Genomic DNA, 19,180 nt, shown 5'->3' with positions numbered 1-19,180 from the left:
GATGTCCTGAACATTGCCTACATGGCACAGTTTAATTGGAGTTGGAACACATCAGACTCCTAAACAAAGCCATTTAACCTTTGATGTTTTATAAATGTCAATTAAACTGTGCCACGTAGACACCATTCCTATAGGAACAAGTCACCTCATCAGCTTGCGGCATATATATATATGGGAAGTGGAGGCCCTATATATATATATATATATGTATGGGAAGTGGAGGCCCTAAAGAAGGCCAAATATTGTGCCAAACATTTTTCAAAATATGGGTTAGGAATGGGCTGATTTTTTATGAGGATGATCTCTATGGTGAGGAAATCATCCTCACAAAAAATCAGCTGAGTCTGAAACTTCTAACCCTAGTTTACAAGTTGAATAATTGTGGACCGTTTATTATTTGTAAACCACTTTTAATGGGGTTAGAAGTTTGGCAGCCCATTCCAAAACTTCTAACCCATATTTTGAAAAATGTTTAGCATAATGTCTGGCTCTCTTTAGGGCATTGGAACACTCCCCTATACATATATATGCAGCCTTATATTGCACGAGAAAACTAACATATCCTCAAATAAGAACCAATGCATGAATAATAAGAAAGAAATCTTGCAGGAAAATATCAAGATTACGATGGAAGATTACAGGATGACAACAATCCCAACTATCATGATTAAGAGGGGAAACAAATTATGATCCACATGCAGCTAGTGTTTATGAAAATTCTGGTACAGCAGCTTATTTAATGGGGTAAGATTCCAATCCATGTTTAGGATAAAACTTTCATTCAACACCAAACCAACTAGAAAAACGAAAACCGGCTAAGAAGAAAATCGGAAGCTTCAATTCCATAGCTGGGCGAATCTGCAAACATTCATCAGTGTCTTTCAATAGTTTGAAAAATATGCCCTAAATTTAACCCATAAAAAGTGTCAAAGGTACACAACCTTAAAAAAAATCATCCTAGGCCACAAAATATTGCTATGAAAAGAAAGGAACTGAGCAAATAACCAGATTCTTACCCACAGAATCTACAACCAATCGAGAATATTCCTCCTCAACCGGCTTTTCCAACCACTCATTTTGCAACCCACTCAATCAAATTATTGAAGGTTGGTATATCAGGCACCGTTCTCAGTATTAAGATTCATGCAAAATAATAAATAAAAAAATTCATGATTGCATCCTTGATGTGATATCCTCAGCCATCCTATTGCCTCCACTAATTTTGTTGATGTGATTCACTCAAGGTCTTGTATTTCTGGTGTTATGAAAGAAGCTTGTACTTTCTATAGGTATTTCATTCTGGAATTTTGCTTCTGATTGATATCTTCTTCCTTTGCTCTGGAAGCATATTCTTGTTTGGCTTCCGTCGCGCTATTGAACTCTGCCAGTGTCTTAGACCTCTCTTCCTTGAGTATCAACATTTGCTATCTTCTATAATAGAAGCCCAATCTTAAAGTCTACCCTTTCAAAGAACTCGTAATTCCATACCTTTAATTTATATTTTTATTTTTTTGATAGGTTTAAGTGTAAAGGTGGGTTTTCTATCCAAGATCTGTACTATTACAACAGAAAAAGTTTACCACCTCACTCAGATGGCACCTTCAATTCCGTACCGTTAATTTATCTTTGTAAGCTTTCAACTTCCTTTAGAACCAGAAACTAGGTTTTCTCTCAAAATGGAATGATGACCACCAAGACATGTGTGAGGCTTACGTTTTGAGGTTCATTAAAAATGACTTGAGAGGTAAGGTTAAAAAATAAAAGCAGCTAAGACTCATGTCACAGACAAAGGCTTGCTAAAGGAATGCCCCTCAATATGAGACGTACGCCTTTCAGCCAAGGCTCGCTAAAGGCATTCCCCTCAATGTGAGACATACACCTTTCGGCCAAGGCTTACACCTCACATAATTTCTTTTTAAGCATTCTTTTTCTTTTCTTTCTTCTTTATTTCTTTGTTTTACTAATTAAGAAACATTTTATAAATTTTTCTTTATTTCCATTTCTTTGTAGTTATACGCAACATAAATGGAATACTTAAGAATTAAATTTAAATATTAAACAACTATATATAAGAAAAGAAAATAGTTGTTTGTTTTATAAATAAATTTGAAAGTATTTAGTATTATACAAAGGAAGTTATTGATAAATAATATTTAATTATATTTTGTATTAAACATAAAATAATAATATTTTGGGGGCCAAGACCCATAGCTCAGTTGGTTTGACACTTTACAAAGTAACTTTGAGGTTGTGGGTTCAAGTCCAGCTTACCCATAAAAAATAAAAAAATAAATTATTTTATACTATTATTTATTGTAATGACTAATGCTTAGCTATTTTTTTGGGAATATGTGGTGGTTGTCCTAATTTTTCAATTGCTTAATATTAGTTATTTTATATGTTATACTATTTATTTGGAAATATCATACTATGAGGAAGGATTACCCTTCATGCCTCGAGATGCAAGCCAATAAAGTGTCTTGCCTAACACTTAAGCATCTAAAAACATTGGTGACCACCATTCATCAATTGAATCAATAACAAAGTGTCCTAAAACCACATGCTTTCAAATGCTCTTGTTGATGCAATCAGATCTGGAAATTTAGAGTAATTTGTGTGAAACTTCAAAAGAAGTTGAGTTGGAAGAGAAAACTCTCTGTTGAATCTATTTCATTAAACTAAAAACTGATTTACAACTACATTAGGTGGCCTATTTATAGGCAAAACAGAAACATAACAGCCCAAGTGAAATGACAACAAACCCTTACATGAACACTTGAAGTAACAAAAGAAAACTAACAACACTACCTAATTCCAACAAATAACTAACTCCCTCCCTCCAACAACTAACTTGGATTGCATCATTCTCCCATCCTTAAAAGAACTTGACCACAAGTTAGGCGACATAATAGGGTAGAAAATGTTGTATATTAAACACATTAGATGTGTTTAAATCCAGAGGAAGCTCCACCTATAAGCATTATCATTGATGCACTCCAATATCTTGCAAGGTCCCACTTTGCAACTTCTAAGTTTGGTGTGTAAGCCACCCGATTGCCTATCTTTGCTTAAAACCACCCAAACAAAGTTGCCTACATTGTACACAACTCTCCTTTTATGAAGATAAACAACTTCCTTATATTTTTTTTGTGTTTTCAGACTCTCAATTTGGAATTTGATTTGTGCATGAAGATCCTTCATAAATGCTTTCATATCTTCAATCCTAACATTGGTCCTCTTTTTAGTAAGTAAATGAACCGTATCAACAACACTAGAGGGCTTTGAACCATACGCCACTTCAAAGGGAGAAGTATTAATAGTCCGGTCCCTTGAAGAGTTGTAACCAAATTCAGCCAAAAGAAGAACATCTCAGCCCTTGATATGCTCCCCAACTAGACAATGGAGCAAATTCCCTAGGCTTCGATTGATAACTTCCATTTGCCATTGGTTTGAGGGTGAGTTCCCATGAACTTCCATAAAGTATGCCAAAAATAATTAAGAAACTTGGCACCTCTTTGAAGAAGAGTTTAGTAATATGTGAAGGATCCGCAGTTTTTCGGCATGGAACAAAGTGCGCCACTTTGGAGAACCAATCCACAATAACCATGATCGAGTCATTTTTTCTTCGAGTGGGTGGGATACCCAACATAAAGTCCATACTAATGCACAACCAAGGTTTGTTAGCTATCGGAAGTGGTAAGCACAACCCCGCATTAGTAGCCACACCCTTGCCCTTTTATCGGAAATGGTTATGGAGACTATTATTAGCCCAGCTCAAGGGCGTTTGTGAGAGGAAGGCAGATTCTGGATGGCGTGTTGATCATGAATGAGTGCATTGATTCAAGGTTGATATCTCATGTGGCGGGGGTGGTGTGTAAGATTGACCCAAAAAAGGTGTGTGATTATGTTAGTTGGAATTGTTTGAGGTACTCGTTGGCTCGTAAGGGGTTTGGCCAAAAGTGGATAAATTGGGTGATGAAATGTGTCTCTACATCCTTTTTCTCAATCCTAGTAAATGGTTCCCCCATCTAGATTTTTCAAGAGTTTGAGGGGTTTGAGACAAGGGGATCCCATATCCCCTAATCTTTTTTATCATCATGACAGAGGCATTGGGAAGGATAGTCTCAAAAGCTGTGACAAACGGAGATATTTCTGGTTTTCAGGTTTCGGAAGGGAACCTAGTGGTATCCCATCTTCAGTTTGCTGGTGACACGTTATTGTTGGATGCTTCTATCCAACGGATCCGAGTGTTGAGTGGTATTTTCTGGTTTACTTCGAGGGTTTTTTTGGAATCTCCTTGAACTCTAGAAAAAGTAATGTGTTTGTCGAGGGTCATGTGGGGCCTCTTTGGGATGTGAGGCGGGTGCTCTTCTTTCATCATACCCGGGATTGCTTTTAGGAGCTTCTTACAACTACAAGTCGGTTTGGGAACCGATTTTAGAAAGATTAGGGAGAAGATTGTCTTTGTGGAAAGCTCGCTACTTGTCAAAAGGAGTTAAGCTAACTTTGATTAAAAGTACGCTATTCAGCATTCTGGTGTACTTTTTCTTCTTATTCTCCAGCTCCGCCAGTGTGGAGGCAAAATTAAACAAGTTGTTAAGGGACTTCTTGTGGCATGATAAGGAGGGGAAGATGAAGTTCCATTTGGTTAGTTGGAAATGCATTTGCCCGCCTAAGAAGAATGGAGGACTAGGGAACAAAATTTAAGGTTTATGAACAAGTTGCTTCTTGGGAAGTTGAAGCAAACGGGAAGACCAGAGAAGCACACATATTAAAATGAAAGAGTATAGGGAGGATTGAAGATAATACTAGGTAGAGGGGTTTACAAGCCCTAATTCTCTCTAACAAGAGATGTTCTCACAAAACATAATATCCAAAAAAGTCCCTTCATACTACACAACCAACCCTTATTGTAAAGATTTAACTAAAGAAAGTAAAGTTACTAAACTACCCTTAAGTACCCAACATACTAAATGAAAATTAAAATAAACCTTACAAAATAAGTCCTAACCACCACCTACATCAGAAATGTTTGTGGAGATTCGGTTGTGAGAGGAATAACATTTGGAGAAAGGTGATTGTGACAGTTTGGAGAGAAGGCCCTCGGTTGGGAGAGTGGGAGGGTGTGTGTTTCGTATGGTCGTGGTGTTTGAAAAGGAATTCCACGGATCCTTCCTCTAATCCAAGGTAACATTTCCTTTAAAGTTGGGAATGATTCCTCTATTCGTTTTTGGGAAGATGTGTGGTGCGGTTTCGAAAGTCTTTAGTTTTGTTTCCCAAGTTTGTATTCCATTTCCTTGAAAAAAGAGGGCACAGTCGCAGATTTCCTTGTCCATTCCATCGGTGGGGTGACGTGGGACTAGGGTTTTAGGAGATCTCTTAATGATTGGGAGATGGAGGACATTTCTGGGCTACTGAGAGCCATGGAAGCCTTGGTGGAAAACTTTGGAGCTAAGGACGCTCGTGTTTGGAGATTAGAAAAAAAGGGTGGCTTTTCTATTTGATACTTCTACCTAGCTCCGCCTAAGCTTTCTAGAGTCTTCCTTGTTAAAGGGGTTTGGGGGATTCTTGTCCCTTCCAAGATTGCTTTTTTCGTCTAGATGGGAGTTCAAAAAAAGTTGTTAACCTTGGACAATATATCATAAAAAGGGGTTTATTTTGGCAAATTTTTGTAGCTTGTGTAAGTCTGACGGGGAATCTGCAAACCACATCCTTCTCTATTGTGCGACTGCTTCCTTGGTTTGGTCTCACTTTTTCAACTTGTTTGGAGTTGTGGGATGCATTCCTAAAACACTTTGGAGTGTGTTTGAGTGTTGGTCTCAGTGGGGAGTGGGAGCCGTCAAAAGAAAGTTATGGTCCATCATTCCCTTTGACATTTGTTGGGGTTTGTGGCGTGAGAAATGCTTCGGTGTTCGAGGATAAGGAGCAAGAAGTCCACGAGGTTATCATTGACATTCTAGGTCTTTTGTTTCATTGAAGCTTGATGTTCATTAAAGAAAGAGGGATCTCTTTTGAAGACCTCTTGGGGAGATGGGATTGAGTTTGTAATCGCAAGGATAGTCTTGATTGCTTTTGTTTTTCTTTGATTTGTTTTGTATCTTTTGGGGTTTTAGGTCATCTAGTCTGCCCCAGTCAATAAAGTCTTTTTACCCATAAAAAAAAATTGTCTTAAGGTTCCCATAAGACTTTGAATGCTCTTTTGGATATCCCACAACAATTCAATAAGATAAGAAAAGAAAAGAATTTGAAATTGTTCTACGATGGCTTCACATGACATATTTGAGAAATGTCCTTTGAACGGTTTTGTTGGTTGGAGATCCATGCGAATAATGCACCTCGCAAGGTAAGACCTATTAGTGTGCGTCATTCTAAAAAAATCCTCATACTTGTTATCCAATAGCTTTCCCTCTTGTCATTCATAAAATGAGTAACAATGAAATTACACCCAATACAATATAGTTTATCCCATTGGTCATAGATTGTCCAACCCCTCCTCTTTAATTAGTCCCCATATTGAGTGAACAAACATATAAAACATTATGAAAAATCCAAGAGAAATCATATTTTTTCAACATACACAAGATGGAAATAGAAAAGGCTCTTACCAGACCGCACACACTGACGATGGTGGCGTTGGTAGCACTAATTTCCTCTTGAAGGAATAAAATCCATTGGGCTAATTAGTCTGCTCAAAACGTGGATTAAGGGATATATTGATCCCCAAGCCTCTTTTTATGGCTAACAACAATTTTCTACCTTGGCAAGCACTGGTCGATGCCTAAAAAAGAAGACTCATAAAATACAAGACCTCTCTTGGTCTCAAGGAACACCCAACCCAACCCACACGGCTATCAGACATTTAAAAAAAAAAAAAAAAAAAAAGCCCTTTCTCTTGATGGAATAAATCGCGGAGGTAGGTTAACTAGGCAATCATCTTCTATTCATCGTACATTTAAAATATTCTGAATCTCAAACAAATGAATGAAAAATCTTAAAACTGTTCCAGTTGTAGGGAGATATTCACCTATTAATTGCTTTAAATTCCTTTAATTATTACTATTTTTTATTTGGGAAACCTTCAATAGTGCGAAGTGTGAAGATATATTTTTCTTTGGTAGAGCAAAAGAGGACTAGATTAGTTTTGCACTTGTATAATAAATCAGGGTTCCTTCCCTAATCCCTAGACCTAGTGTAGAAGATTATTACAAAACATTGAAGAACAAATTAAAAATCAATAAAATACAGTAATAGAAGTGTTATGGACCAATTTAAGAAGAGATTATAGATCTACTTAGAATTGAAAATTGAAAGTTGAAAGTTGAAACCACAATCATCAGATCAAAGTCAGAAAGTAAATAACTATAAAAAAAAAGATTAGTGAAGAGAGATATATACCGAAGGAGATGAGATGAGATGATTAGTGAGAAGAGGTGGTGTTGGAGGAGGAGGAGGAAGGAGGAGAATAGAATTTGTTGTAGGCGATTTCACCAACAAGATAGATACCGAAGGCAACGAGAGCGATACCGAGTCCAGGGGTGGCGTGCCTTAGTTGATTCCCTACCATCGGATGCTTTCTCCATTCGTCTCTTCTCTTGAAGAACTCTCCTGTCGTACCTAACGGCTTCGCCATCCTCTTTTCTTCTTCTTCTTCTTCTTTCCGAGACTCTCAGAGAGAGAGAGAGAGATACCCCAAAATTGAGATGCCCTTCCTTCCTCCTGTAACTATGATTTTGATAACCGATTCGAGTACGATTTGACTCGGTCGACCTGCTCCATATCCCACATTAATTCATCCACGTGGATTTACTTAATGATCATTTCATTTTAAAATGAGTCCTCATAATTTGACTTGCCACGTGGCATATTCAATCAATCAAGGTCCGAACCGTTGATCTGTACACCTCGGAATACATGGTTTCTTTGGCTTGGGATGCACTTTTTTTTATATTGAAAATAGAGATTAAAAAGTTATTTTATGTATTTCTGTGTACTGAACTCTAGGGCACACTTCTCTTATATAGTAGAAAGTTCAACAACTTAGTAGATTAAAGAGAGAGACAATTGGACTTTGAGTGGCTCGTTTATGAACATTGTATGATCCAAATGGTCAACACATTAACTCTGACAGTGTAATGGATAAAAAGAACCTCAATGAAATATGGGATTTTCATGCACATCCACGTGAGACTTAAATCCGATATTTGTATCCCCTACACGCACTAAGGTTTTTCGGACGGGTGACTTAATTGATTAAAGAAAGAGACGTTTGGATCTTGTCGGCCCAATTATGAACGTTGTAGAATCCAAACAGTGCAATGGATAAAAAGAATCTCAATGAAAAATGGGTCTTTCATGCGCATTTATGTGAGGCTTAAATCCGATATTTGCACCCCCTGCATGCACTAAGGTTTTTCGGACGAGTGGCTCAATGGATTAAAGAGAAAGACGTTTGGACTTTAATTGATCCATTTATGAATGTTGTATGATTCAAACGGCCAACACATTACCTCTAACGATGCAATGGATAAAAAGAACATTAATGAAAAGTGGGCCTTTTATACGCACTCACTTGAGGTGTAAATCCAAAATTTGCACCCCTCCTGCACGCAATAAGATTTTTCAAACGAGTTAGCCTAAATATAATGGGATGCAATCCCACTATGCCTTGAGCCCTCATATCGTGCAATGCCCACTCTCTCTCATTCATATTCAAGCAAGTGAGAGAGTGAGATCATTTATTAAGTGAACATCACTCTTATAATTATCAGATGTGAGACTAAAGTTTGGAGGAGTTGTCTCTACAACTCTCACAAAAAAGAAAGCAAAGAGAATCTTTAACTTTCAACTTGCACACTTCAAAAAAAAGCTTTTTAGCTTTGTGTTTCTCTAAAAAGGAAAATCTTTGCACAACTAAAACCCCAAGAGGTCTTGAGTTCAAGTTTTGCCCCCAAATAAAATAATAAAACTATAAAACTCATTACAACAAATGTGGCAATTAGGAACTGTTTATAACCGTTCCTAAGAAAGTATAAACGGTTTACGAACCGTCTCTAATCGAGGTGTCGTTAATGAATTTAAATGGTTGGAAGCTGTTCTAGACTTCAGGATTTGGAAGGGCTGAAAACCGTTCCAAATTTGCTTTTATATACACTATGCAAAAATATCTTAGACATCAGATTTTATAAAACTGATGTCAGTCTTGGACTTCAGACATCAATTACAAACTAATATCTAAAAATTGAATTTTTTCTTTCTACACCTAATACCCCACGATCAAAATAGACCTAAATAGAGAACATCAAGGTTCTTTATCACATTAATTTATACAAAAAAAAATTACAATGAGTCATAATTTACAAATCCAAAATTACAATGCATCGATAAACCCTTCGCAATCGTTACACAAGCACAGGTGCTTACAAGGAAGCAATGTCATTACTCCCATCCCTCCCTATCTTCTTTAAGATCCCCACAATGTCCGCAACTGCCAATCGAACAGGCTTTCGTGTCACCACATTGCATACTCTCACAATGAGTTTCCGCACCTTCAAAGGAATGTTTGAGAAGCAAGTACTCTTGATTAACCAAAGAACTAAGTACTATGAACCAAGTCATCAAAAAATTAAACACCTATCTTGTATAAACCAAAACATTATGCTATCGTTATAACAAAAATCACGGGAATTCTACATAACAGTTACACAATTCCTGTTACATAATAATTTTAAACTACTCACCAGCTAAACATCCATATTGGAATTCTAAGCAAGTGAGATGTACAAAATGAGATGCAGGCACCTTTTCTTTTATAGAAAGGATGCCAACTAATATTCCATGTCTGACACGGACACCAAGGTCTAGCATTTTATAAGAATAAGGAAGTAGATAGTTGAGGCTAAAGATCTTTAGAGAATGAAGACTTACTAAAGTACATGTGAGGACATCAGCAGCTCAGGTTCTCCACCCCAGATGTGAGGATGTCTCATCTGTGTAACGTATGTATCGAAATCACCTTCAAGAAACCTGTAAATATTGTATATATTACTTGTCATAGATGAATCAACCCTATAAATCTAACAATTGCATCTGGATCGTTCCCTTGGATATGAACAACCTAAGGTGCAGCAGACAACAACAATTGAAAATCGAAATAGGATCAAAATAACAGAAACAAAGCCTTAGTATCACCTCCAATAGGATGTCATTTCAGTCTTACCACTCCATGGTAATTTGTGGGGATACCACCAATAGGGTGTTCCTGCTAGATAAAATTACAGAACATGAAAAAATAAGCAAAAATTAATTTAACCAAAGAAAATGATAAAAGTGTTCATTTCAAAATCACTTTCTGAAAAAATAACGTATCAATGACTCCTTACCATGCCCCAATGATATTAGGTGGGACAATTATTAGGTGGTCGTCAAGCTAATGTTCTTACAATAGAACATTAAAACAGGCACAACACAAATTGAAAGCCAGACGTTGAGGAAATTGAAGCCTATAACATAATGATTTTCTAAAATCAAACAAATCCTTAACAAAATAAATGTGGGGGGCCTTGGGCTGTTATGCTTGCCTGCATATTTGTAAGGAAAGAAACCTTTCTCCCACGGTGTTGTTCGTGGGAGAATAAGGGGATTTTAGACACACATCTAGATTTATGCAGTTAGGCTGGGCCATCAACATGACACCCTTGTGATCAATTGGCAACTAAATTCAAGGCATCTACCACACCACTTAACTTCCAATAGCAAATTAATTACGAGAGCAATTGAATCAAGAAATACATATAACCCAATAAAGAGTCAACATGATGTAGTTTACCATAACAAAATAACCAATTTTATCTTTGCAACGTGGATGTAAGAGACCACAGCTTTACCATCTTCAGCTGATCTCCATATTCATGTACCTACCTAGCAGCAACAGCAAGCCAACAAGTAAAAGAACATGTCCAATAGGCAAGAGCCATAAACTAACATATTCTTAATACAGATACCTCAATACTTAATACTTGTAGCTTTTTGGATAACTTTTTCTCTTCTCATCAGCTCCTTGGGTAGTTGATGATGGTTTGTTTGATCACAAGATGTATACACTTGAAATTTTCTCTTTACAAAATATTAGGCTGAAATTTTCAAGCCATCAATTGGGTTGGAGTTTTTCAACCTCAAGAAACATTCCTAATGTTCTTCCAATAAGAGATATCAAGAGTAGCAAATGAACAAATAACTTGATAACATGACTTGCACTAAATGCTAAATGCTAACTTAGCATGAAAGTAAGTAAAAAGGAGATTAAATCGAAATAATAGACCACTATCAAACATCTGCCAAAACCTAATAGTCCAATTTGGCCCAGTCTTCGTTTAAAATCCTTGGTGACCTTTCCAAGTAGGGCTAGCAATGGATCGGATTAAATCGAAATTCCAATTTATTTGGATTCAATAACTTAGATCCTCATTGGGATTATTGTTTGATGAATTTGAAATGTAACAACTTTTTGGAATTCAATTGCCTATCAGATTGGTACAAAGTTGTCCCTAGTTTGGGTCCGTCTTAATCCCTATAATCTTTTTGAAAAAAAGAAGAAAAAACCCATTAATTGACGAACCTACTTATCCAAGGATTGATAAATTTCCAAGTAAGTCCCTTTGGTCAACTTAAAGTTGGTTGGGGGTGAGTTACGTAATTGTCGACCCACAATTCCATCATGCCATCGATTGAGAGAAGGTTAAGGTGGCACTTTTCTATTTGAAGAGAGGCAAGAAAGGACTTTTTGGTCTCTCTCCTCGTCCACACGCAATAGGATTGGCTATAATGGATAAAGTAGAGAATTCGTGGAGCAAAAGCTAGTTCTCTATCATGCCCTTGTGGACCCATTGAGTGACACCACTATCAAATTAATGCCTTATTTGTCTCCCTAACTCTCCTTTTTTACTTTCATGTTAATTTTATTATTATAAATTTGATCTCTTAATCTCCCTAAAATGTGCGTGTTTATCATACATAGGATTGGAATATTATAGTGCCATGTCGAACGAAATAGTCTATAATTCTCCTCTATATATAAAGACATATCATAGGTTCATGAGAGTGAGATCTAAGGTTGTACTTAAGATGCAAAAAATGTTTCCCTATTTTTAAGAAGTTCAACCTTGAGAGTTACAAGGTAGGACTAGAGCAATCTACGTATCAAGAAATGCTTACTTGTCCCCATGTATGCATCCACATCTGAGCACCATTTCTTTATTAGTAACAAACAAAATGTATTAAAAATATGAGAGGCGAGGACCAAGCTACCATCATCCAACTTGTCAAAAACTGAGACATTAATATAAACCTCGAGCCTAACCCTCTGTTCCACATCATCCTAACAGAGCAAAAGTGTCAGGTGTGTCAATTTTTTGGATAATCTAACTGTATTCCAACTTTTGATAGAACAAAGAGAAGAAAATAAATTATAACCACCTTTGCTCATAGTAATAAGCTTAAATTTATGAAAAATTTACCAAGGGTCACCTCTTAATCATTGAGTCCCTTAAGTTTGTGGAGAGCACTAGGGCATGCAAATGATGATAACATGACTTCCACTAAATGCTAAATGCTAACTTCCAGCTTCTGCCAAGACTTTCCAAACTCACAACATCCCATTGCCAATCTGCCACACTATATTACAATTTCAAACCTTTCATGGACAATCCAAAAACTTTAATCAATATTTACTAAATCATTGTGTTGAAGAGATTCGACAAGTACATGACTCAATATTAAACCCAAACTGCAAAAAGGGATGAAGTCCTACAAAAAACTTACAAGGAATTGATAAACTCTTACCAATGTCCAATTTTTCGATGTGGACAGCCAATTCGAGAGGCCACAGCATACGTAAGATTTTGATCAAGTTGTATCTCAGAGAGCATAATGAGCTTCCCAAGGTACACGGCTATATGAAATCAATCTCCTGAAATATTTGAGAACTGTTATAATCAGGAGTGAAGAAGTTACATAAAACAAATATGGTATTGTAGAAATTTTCCACAATTTAGTAGGAGAAACAATAAGTCATTCCCATACCAAATGACTCCCCATGCAACCCCATTACGAGGGCAAGGACACACTTCTGCAAACTTCTCAGCATCACTGGAGTTGACTCTTCGAGATATTAGATCATTGTAAATATCAGCGATGGTACATGCATATCATACCATATTGGGAAACATTTGAAACTACATGAGTTGGTAGAAATTTAATTTTACCAAACGTAGTTGGAAAGAAAAGTTTGTGAAGCTTGATGATAGAACACGTACGAAAGTGATCCACCAGAACAAAAAGTAGTATATCAAGGGCAGGTTTTAACAAACCGTACCCTGAAAATCAAATAGAACAAAGGGGGTAAGTCATGGAAATGAGCCACTTGGATTATTGTTACTAAGACCCAAACCAGCAAACAACCAAAGGGATAGTATTCCATTTGAATAGAGGGAATGAGATTACCTAATTAGCTTACACTGTCCATTAACTATTAATGAGCTTCCTTCCTTAGGCTTTTGAAAACTTCCCTCTCAATGCCTATAGGAATTACACTTCATAGATATCAAATACAACATAAAAAATAAAAATAAAAACAAAAATAAACAGCTTACTATTTCAAAATTTTGAAAATATATGAAAAAAATGAATGTAATAGAAGCTTCCTTACAATTCTTACAAATAATTCACCACCAGTCACACATTCAAGAACCACATAAATCTTGATGAATCCTATCTAGATTCAAATTATAGGCGAAACTAGCTAAAATCAACTTTATAGGTGATAGAACTTATTATAGTCCGGATCTTCATTTGACGCTTTTGTTTTTTCTCATTATCATTTTAAAAATTACCTATTATTTTCTCTAGTACTATTTGTCATTTTGGTAAGTGAGATTACTCAAATGAGGAGGAGGAAAAGATTTAAGCCCAACAACTAAACAAGTGAGATGAGAGATTTGATTTTAGTTCTAATATTCAAGAAGGTCAAAAGCAGGATCAACTTCTCAAGAGCCCAAAACAAGTTGTACCCAATAAGTTCAGAGAGACAACCAGCAATTCGAGTTGCCAACATATTTTTATGCTTTACTTGGCACCCTTAGTTATGACATTTCTGGGTCCAAGGTGATGTTTGAATCAAGCTGATGATAAAACAACAAGAATGTGTCAATCAAACTGACAAGAATATTAGAGACTTTAACTTCCCCAATGTCGGAAGGATGATCCCTAAAATATTGTTGTTTTACAAGTCTAAGCTGATTAGGCTTTCAAGTTGCCAAGCTCAACTGGGACTGTCCCGTGGATGTTGTTTTTGTAAAGCTTCCTGCATCAATAATAAGAAGGAAAAAAAACTAGAGTTAGTGCATGATTCCTATGAATTAAACTTAATATCATGTATAATTAATGTCAGGTTCACAGTAGCATTGAAGTCCCTGCCAGTCTACCACAGAAAATCCCACATCCTCAAAGTAGAGATGGGCAATGTATTAGGAATTTAGTTAATAGTATCTAATAGCCAAACCCAAGTTTTTGTGAATTATGATTAGGCTTACATGATGAATTTATATTATCTGATATTCGTCAAAACTATAAAAACAATGTATAAATGATTGATGCAGGGAAAATATATACATGAATCAAGATTGGTTTGAATATGAGTCTTGGCATGTGCTTGATTCCTGGGAATGAGACAACATGGAAAATTTTCAGAAAAGTTATGTACAAGTTTGCGTGTAAATAAATTTGACATTCAATCCCATTCACATGGGATTCACTGTCTATGCCAACTGATATAATAAAAGATGAAGCCACACTTAAAATGAAAGAAATAGAATGATTAGTGAGCAATGGTGTTCTGAAAAGAATGTCACATGTACAAATTGATTACATTTCATTTACGGAGACAAGTTGAATGCTTTGTTGGATATTATATTCTCAACATAAACATGATCTACTAAAAGAATAAGCTCATATGAATTTGATTAACATTATGAAAACTGGATTACTAAGTTGAAATATTTGACCATTATATTTGGTTCGAGTACTTAAACAACATACCAATGTATGGTTGAGGACTCGATGAGCAAATTAGTTGCGCAAGAACAAACTCAAAAATTCAACAGAAACTAAATAAACAAAAACAAATTGAACTACCAAAGATCGTGATCTGTGAATATTTCACAATGGCACCTGTGTTCAACTCAGATCACGCATCAAACACCTAGGATCCTCTTTTTAAACATTTTTGTATAAGAGAATGCTAGAACAACTGTTATAGGTTTTCTTAGTTCACAAGATTCCGAAGATAATTACAGGTTTAAGAGTTTCCCATTTATAATTGGAACTATTCTATAAGCCTAACAAGAAAATGAGAACAAGTGAGATAATGGGAAGGCAGAGCAACCAAACTTTTACAATTATCTTTTGAAACGAAAAGCAATTACAGTATCCATTGTTAAAATAAAAGCCTCCCTTGTTTGATTCTTTATGTGAACTAACAACTAATTGATTCAGTATGTTTTCAAAGAAATTTTTGTGTTTCAATGTTGTAGACACTTTTAAATACAGCTAAACCAGACTTTTCCATAACTCAAGGTTAGCTTCATGTACCTAAAAGCCCACATAAATGTAACTTGATTTAATCTTTATAAAATAAAGCAGAGTAAAGAACTTCAAAGCCATTAATAAACCAAAGAAAAAATATATACACAAACAGACCTAATAAATGAAAAAACCCTAACTCACAAAACCCAAATGCCAAAACTTTAGAAGTCATCAGAAGCTAGAACACCTAGATTTAGAAAAATTTATCTCAAAGCAAGTAAGGCCAAACTAATAGTTCGGTAAATTTTTATACATAAACCACAGAAAATAGAGAATAAAGGGTAAAATGCTTGAAATTAGGATCATACATCGAAAATCGATAGGAATCCTTCTCAGATATTGAATTTTTTAAAAAACTTATTGGATTCTGCTCAGATTTGGCATTTCCTTGCCAATGAACAAGCCTGGAACTTGAAATTCAATCAAAAAAACATTGAAAATTAAAAACAAAAATAAAAAAGTCTATAAAATATTTTCACAAATAAAAAGCCGTACCTTGAAGATTGTTAGAAATCCTCAAATAGAACTTGAAATCTCAAAGAGAAAGCAAAACCCTAGAAAATTTTCTCTTTTCACCCATGCATTGAAAGTTTGAGACTGGTCGAGATGAAGATAGAGCTTCATAGGATTTGAGGATTTGAGAAATCGAAGAACACTTGATCGAAAAAGAAGATGGAGCTTCATTAGATCTAAGAAACAAAGAAGGAGCTTCGTTAGGGTCTGAGAAGGAAATATCACATGTGAAAATTTGAAGAACAATAGGAAAATCGAAGATAGAACTTCGTTAGAGTAATAGAAACACGGTGAAATCAAAGAATAATTGATCGAAAACGAAGATTGAGTTTCCTTAGTGTTTCGTCACTCGTTCCTGTTCGAATTTGAAATTTGGAAGGCATCTTTGGAGGTTATGGATCTAAAATCGGATATTGAGAAACGGTTCAAACCCGTTTTTCATAAAAAACGGTCATAACCCGTTTCACAATGTTGTTCCAAATTCACTATTTTCTTGTAGTGAGTATGAATTTTTACAACAAACAATGCACAAAACAATGTTGCTTAGTTGAAAATCAAGGTAGCAAATCAACAAACTTACTAGTACATAAAATATGTCTACCAGAAGAAAAACTCACCACATTGTCAGGTAGAGATGTATATACCATAACCACAAAATGCAGAATTGGTATCTTCATTGTCAATGACAAAATGAGATATCTTACAGAAGTTCCACTACTTACCAGAATTAATAGAGAACAGAGAAATGGGACATTTAGTCCCTCACTGTAGGGTAGTTATAAGATGCTCATGATCAGTGGTTTTCGACAAATATAAGGTCGCACAATCTCTCAAGCGAGTGAAGCATTCACTAGTAAGAGAAAAAGAAAATATCCATTTAAGTTCATGATTTCTAGCATTGTTGATCTTACTTCATTCACATGTTCTCATCGTTTTTCACGTGAATGCTAGTCTTAACTAAATGGAAATTTCCATGGCATTTAAAATGCTGGAGTAGACACTTGTGCAAGAACCTATAATAAGTTTAATGTCTTACAGTAGCAGTTACTTCTTACACTTCCAAAGAAATACTAGATTCAGATTTGTATGGTATATAAGTACATTATAAACAACTTTTTAGTACCTAAACAGATAGATTATGTGTTTCTTGATCAAACGCACAACATAGGAGAATTGGATCTGTCAAAAGCTCTTTACTCTCATTGACGTTTGCTGTAGCCACAAGAGTTTTTCTCACTTTTTTACTATTTTAGTCACCTTGATATAAAGCAATTCTCAAGAATCGATCATTGTTCTCCACCTTTCCAAGAATTCAATCAACTTTATCAAGATACTCATAAATCTCAACCATTAGATTTTGTGTTTAAAAGGTTGGGATCATGTCTTTTTTCATGAGTCATTCTTAGGAGTCCAGGGATCCTGACCCATTATTTATTGAATCGTGCTAGAGTAACCTCAGAGGGGGACACGTGGGGGACATCTTGACGTGGTGGTGTATGATTGCCCGTAGATGCATTTTCTTCAAGATACAAGTAAAATGCATCTACGGACATGCGCGCCACCACATCAAGATGTCCCCCGCGTGTCCCCCACTTAGGTCACTCCAGCATTAATCTTCAAATGGACAGTGGAATGGAAACAACATAAAAAGGTTTTTATTGTGGACATCTATCATAAAAGTTTTCCAACATGTGTTTGTGGCTACATAACATTGCAGAAAATTACCTTTATACCAAGAAGAGTTGCATAAATTAGGAAGTTAAAGCTCTCATCAAATATCCCATTTGGTTGTGGTACATTTTCCATTTTCTTGATTTCCTTCTCAATTGCCATCCTTCGCCCAAAATCAATTGCTTCTAGCTGATACAGAGGAGCATCGCTTCTTTAGAGATCCTAGGCCACCTAATCAACAAGAAACATATACTTGTTGCCATGGAAGATTATGCAATTAGGATTTGGTATTCAATCAAAATAAATGTTACCTCAAGAGATTCATCGTAAACTCTTCTTGGTTTGCCCGTTTGAAAGCAGAATACATGTATCCTCCGAATATGAGATGTAATGGCAAATTGCTTGACATCCAGGCTCACCTGAAGAAAAAAATGACCATTAAGTGTCAAGTGTGAATTTGAGATGATAGAGAAAATGCAGTTGTGGGTGTAAGAAATAACAAGAGGTCATTATGCGCATGGTTGTAACTCCACATCTCTTCATAACCAACCCATATCTGTATATTCTCTATCAAGATGTATGCAGAATCCTAGTGCAACATCAAATTAGTCATTTAATCATCAAACAGATCAACCAAGAAATATTCAGAGAATCTATTAAATTGAATATAGTGTACCTCGATTGCAGAAACAATTGTTTTGCACTTCAAGATTTCAATGAGATCAATGTCACTTTTTAATTAAAACTCACTCTGCATACAACAAACAAACAAACCAACAGATCACTCATAAGTAATGCTCCATAAAAAGTTTGGAAGAACTCATTTTAGTTTTATTGGTAAATAGCTTTTATGTTGCCACAACAATACACAAACAGAATAAATGTTTCATTTGAAACACCCCTCGAGAAGTTAAAGCAGTTCTACAATTCCATACTCATTGTTTAGATCACGTTTGAAAATAACTGCACTAAGTTAACTTCTAATTTTCATACAAGATCAAAGAATTGTGATCAACTTCCATTAGGCTGGTCCCATCTTATTTAAACCCATAGGTGATTTATTAGAAGAAAACAAGATCAAGTAAAATTTGTCTTTATAGATTTTTTTATTCTCATAATTCTAAGCTTTCCAAAAGTTCGCTCAATGTTTTTCAATAAGAATTGAGTCAGTTATAAATCTTAGAAATCAATCATTAAGTCGTAGAATTCTATTTTAAGGAACGAACAATAGTCTTGTTCCATGTTTTTCGATAAGAAATTGTTATATTTTTAATTGAAAATTTGAAGAGTCAAGATCCAGAACGGTGTCCTGCTCCTATATCATAGAAATAGTGTGTTATAACACACCCGAGAGTGGAGG

General features: G+C 35.6%; 1 protein-coding gene and 1 long non-coding RNA gene across 28 annotated transcripts; both read right to left on the bottom strand.

Annotated features, from left to right (window-relative positions):
* Positions 1-603: 603 nt before the first annotated feature.
* Positions 604-7,712, bottom strand: LOC147403887 (NADH dehydrogenase [ubiquinone] 1 beta subcomplex subunit 3-B-like). Its single transcript, XM_086439660.1, has 2 exons — positions 7,396-7,712; positions 604-858 (listed from the first exon to the last, which is right to left on the bottom strand). Exon 1 carries the CDS (start codon positions 7,628-7,630, stop codon positions 7,418-7,420), a length of 213 nt encoding a protein of 70 aa, XP_086295786.1. The 5' UTR covers positions 7,631-7,712; the 3' UTR covers positions 604-858; positions 7,396-7,417.
* A 1,579-nt stretch (positions 7,713-9,291) lies between these two features.
* LOC147403886 (uncharacterized) lies at positions 9,292-18,967 on the bottom strand. Of its 27 annotated transcripts, none has more exons than XR_015177632.1 (11): positions 18,132-18,967; positions 17,875-18,051; positions 16,132-16,325; positions 13,078-14,356; positions 12,838-12,964; positions 12,513-12,669; positions 11,001-12,373; positions 10,826-10,917; positions 10,189-10,261; positions 9,925-10,023; positions 9,292-9,545 (listed from the first exon to the last, which is right to left on the bottom strand). It is a non-coding gene; the product is annotated as an uncharacterized LOC147403886 (long non-coding RNA). The 27 variants fall into 27 exon arrangements; XR_015177636.1 differs by having other exon boundaries at positions 10,189-10,258; positions 12,211-12,373; positions 12,513-12,661; positions 18,132-18,964; XR_015177646.1 differs by lacking the exons at positions 11,001-12,373; positions 12,513-12,669 and having other exon boundaries at positions 13,078-13,370; positions 13,498-13,572; positions 14,064-14,356; positions 18,132-18,959.
* Between the last annotated feature and the right edge of the window lie 213 nt (positions 18,968-19,180).

This window comes from Akebia trifoliata, chromosome 4 (genome assembly GCF_017979445.1).
Source record: "Akebia trifoliata isolate Shusen 1 chromosome 4, ASM1797944v1, whole genome shotgun sequence".
NCBI classification, from domain to species: Eukaryota; Viridiplantae; Streptophyta; class Magnoliopsida; order Ranunculales; family Lardizabalaceae; genus Akebia; species Akebia trifoliata.
The sequence above is the reverse complement of the archived record's forward strand: the minus strand, read 5'-3'. Positions and strand labels throughout refer to the sequence as shown.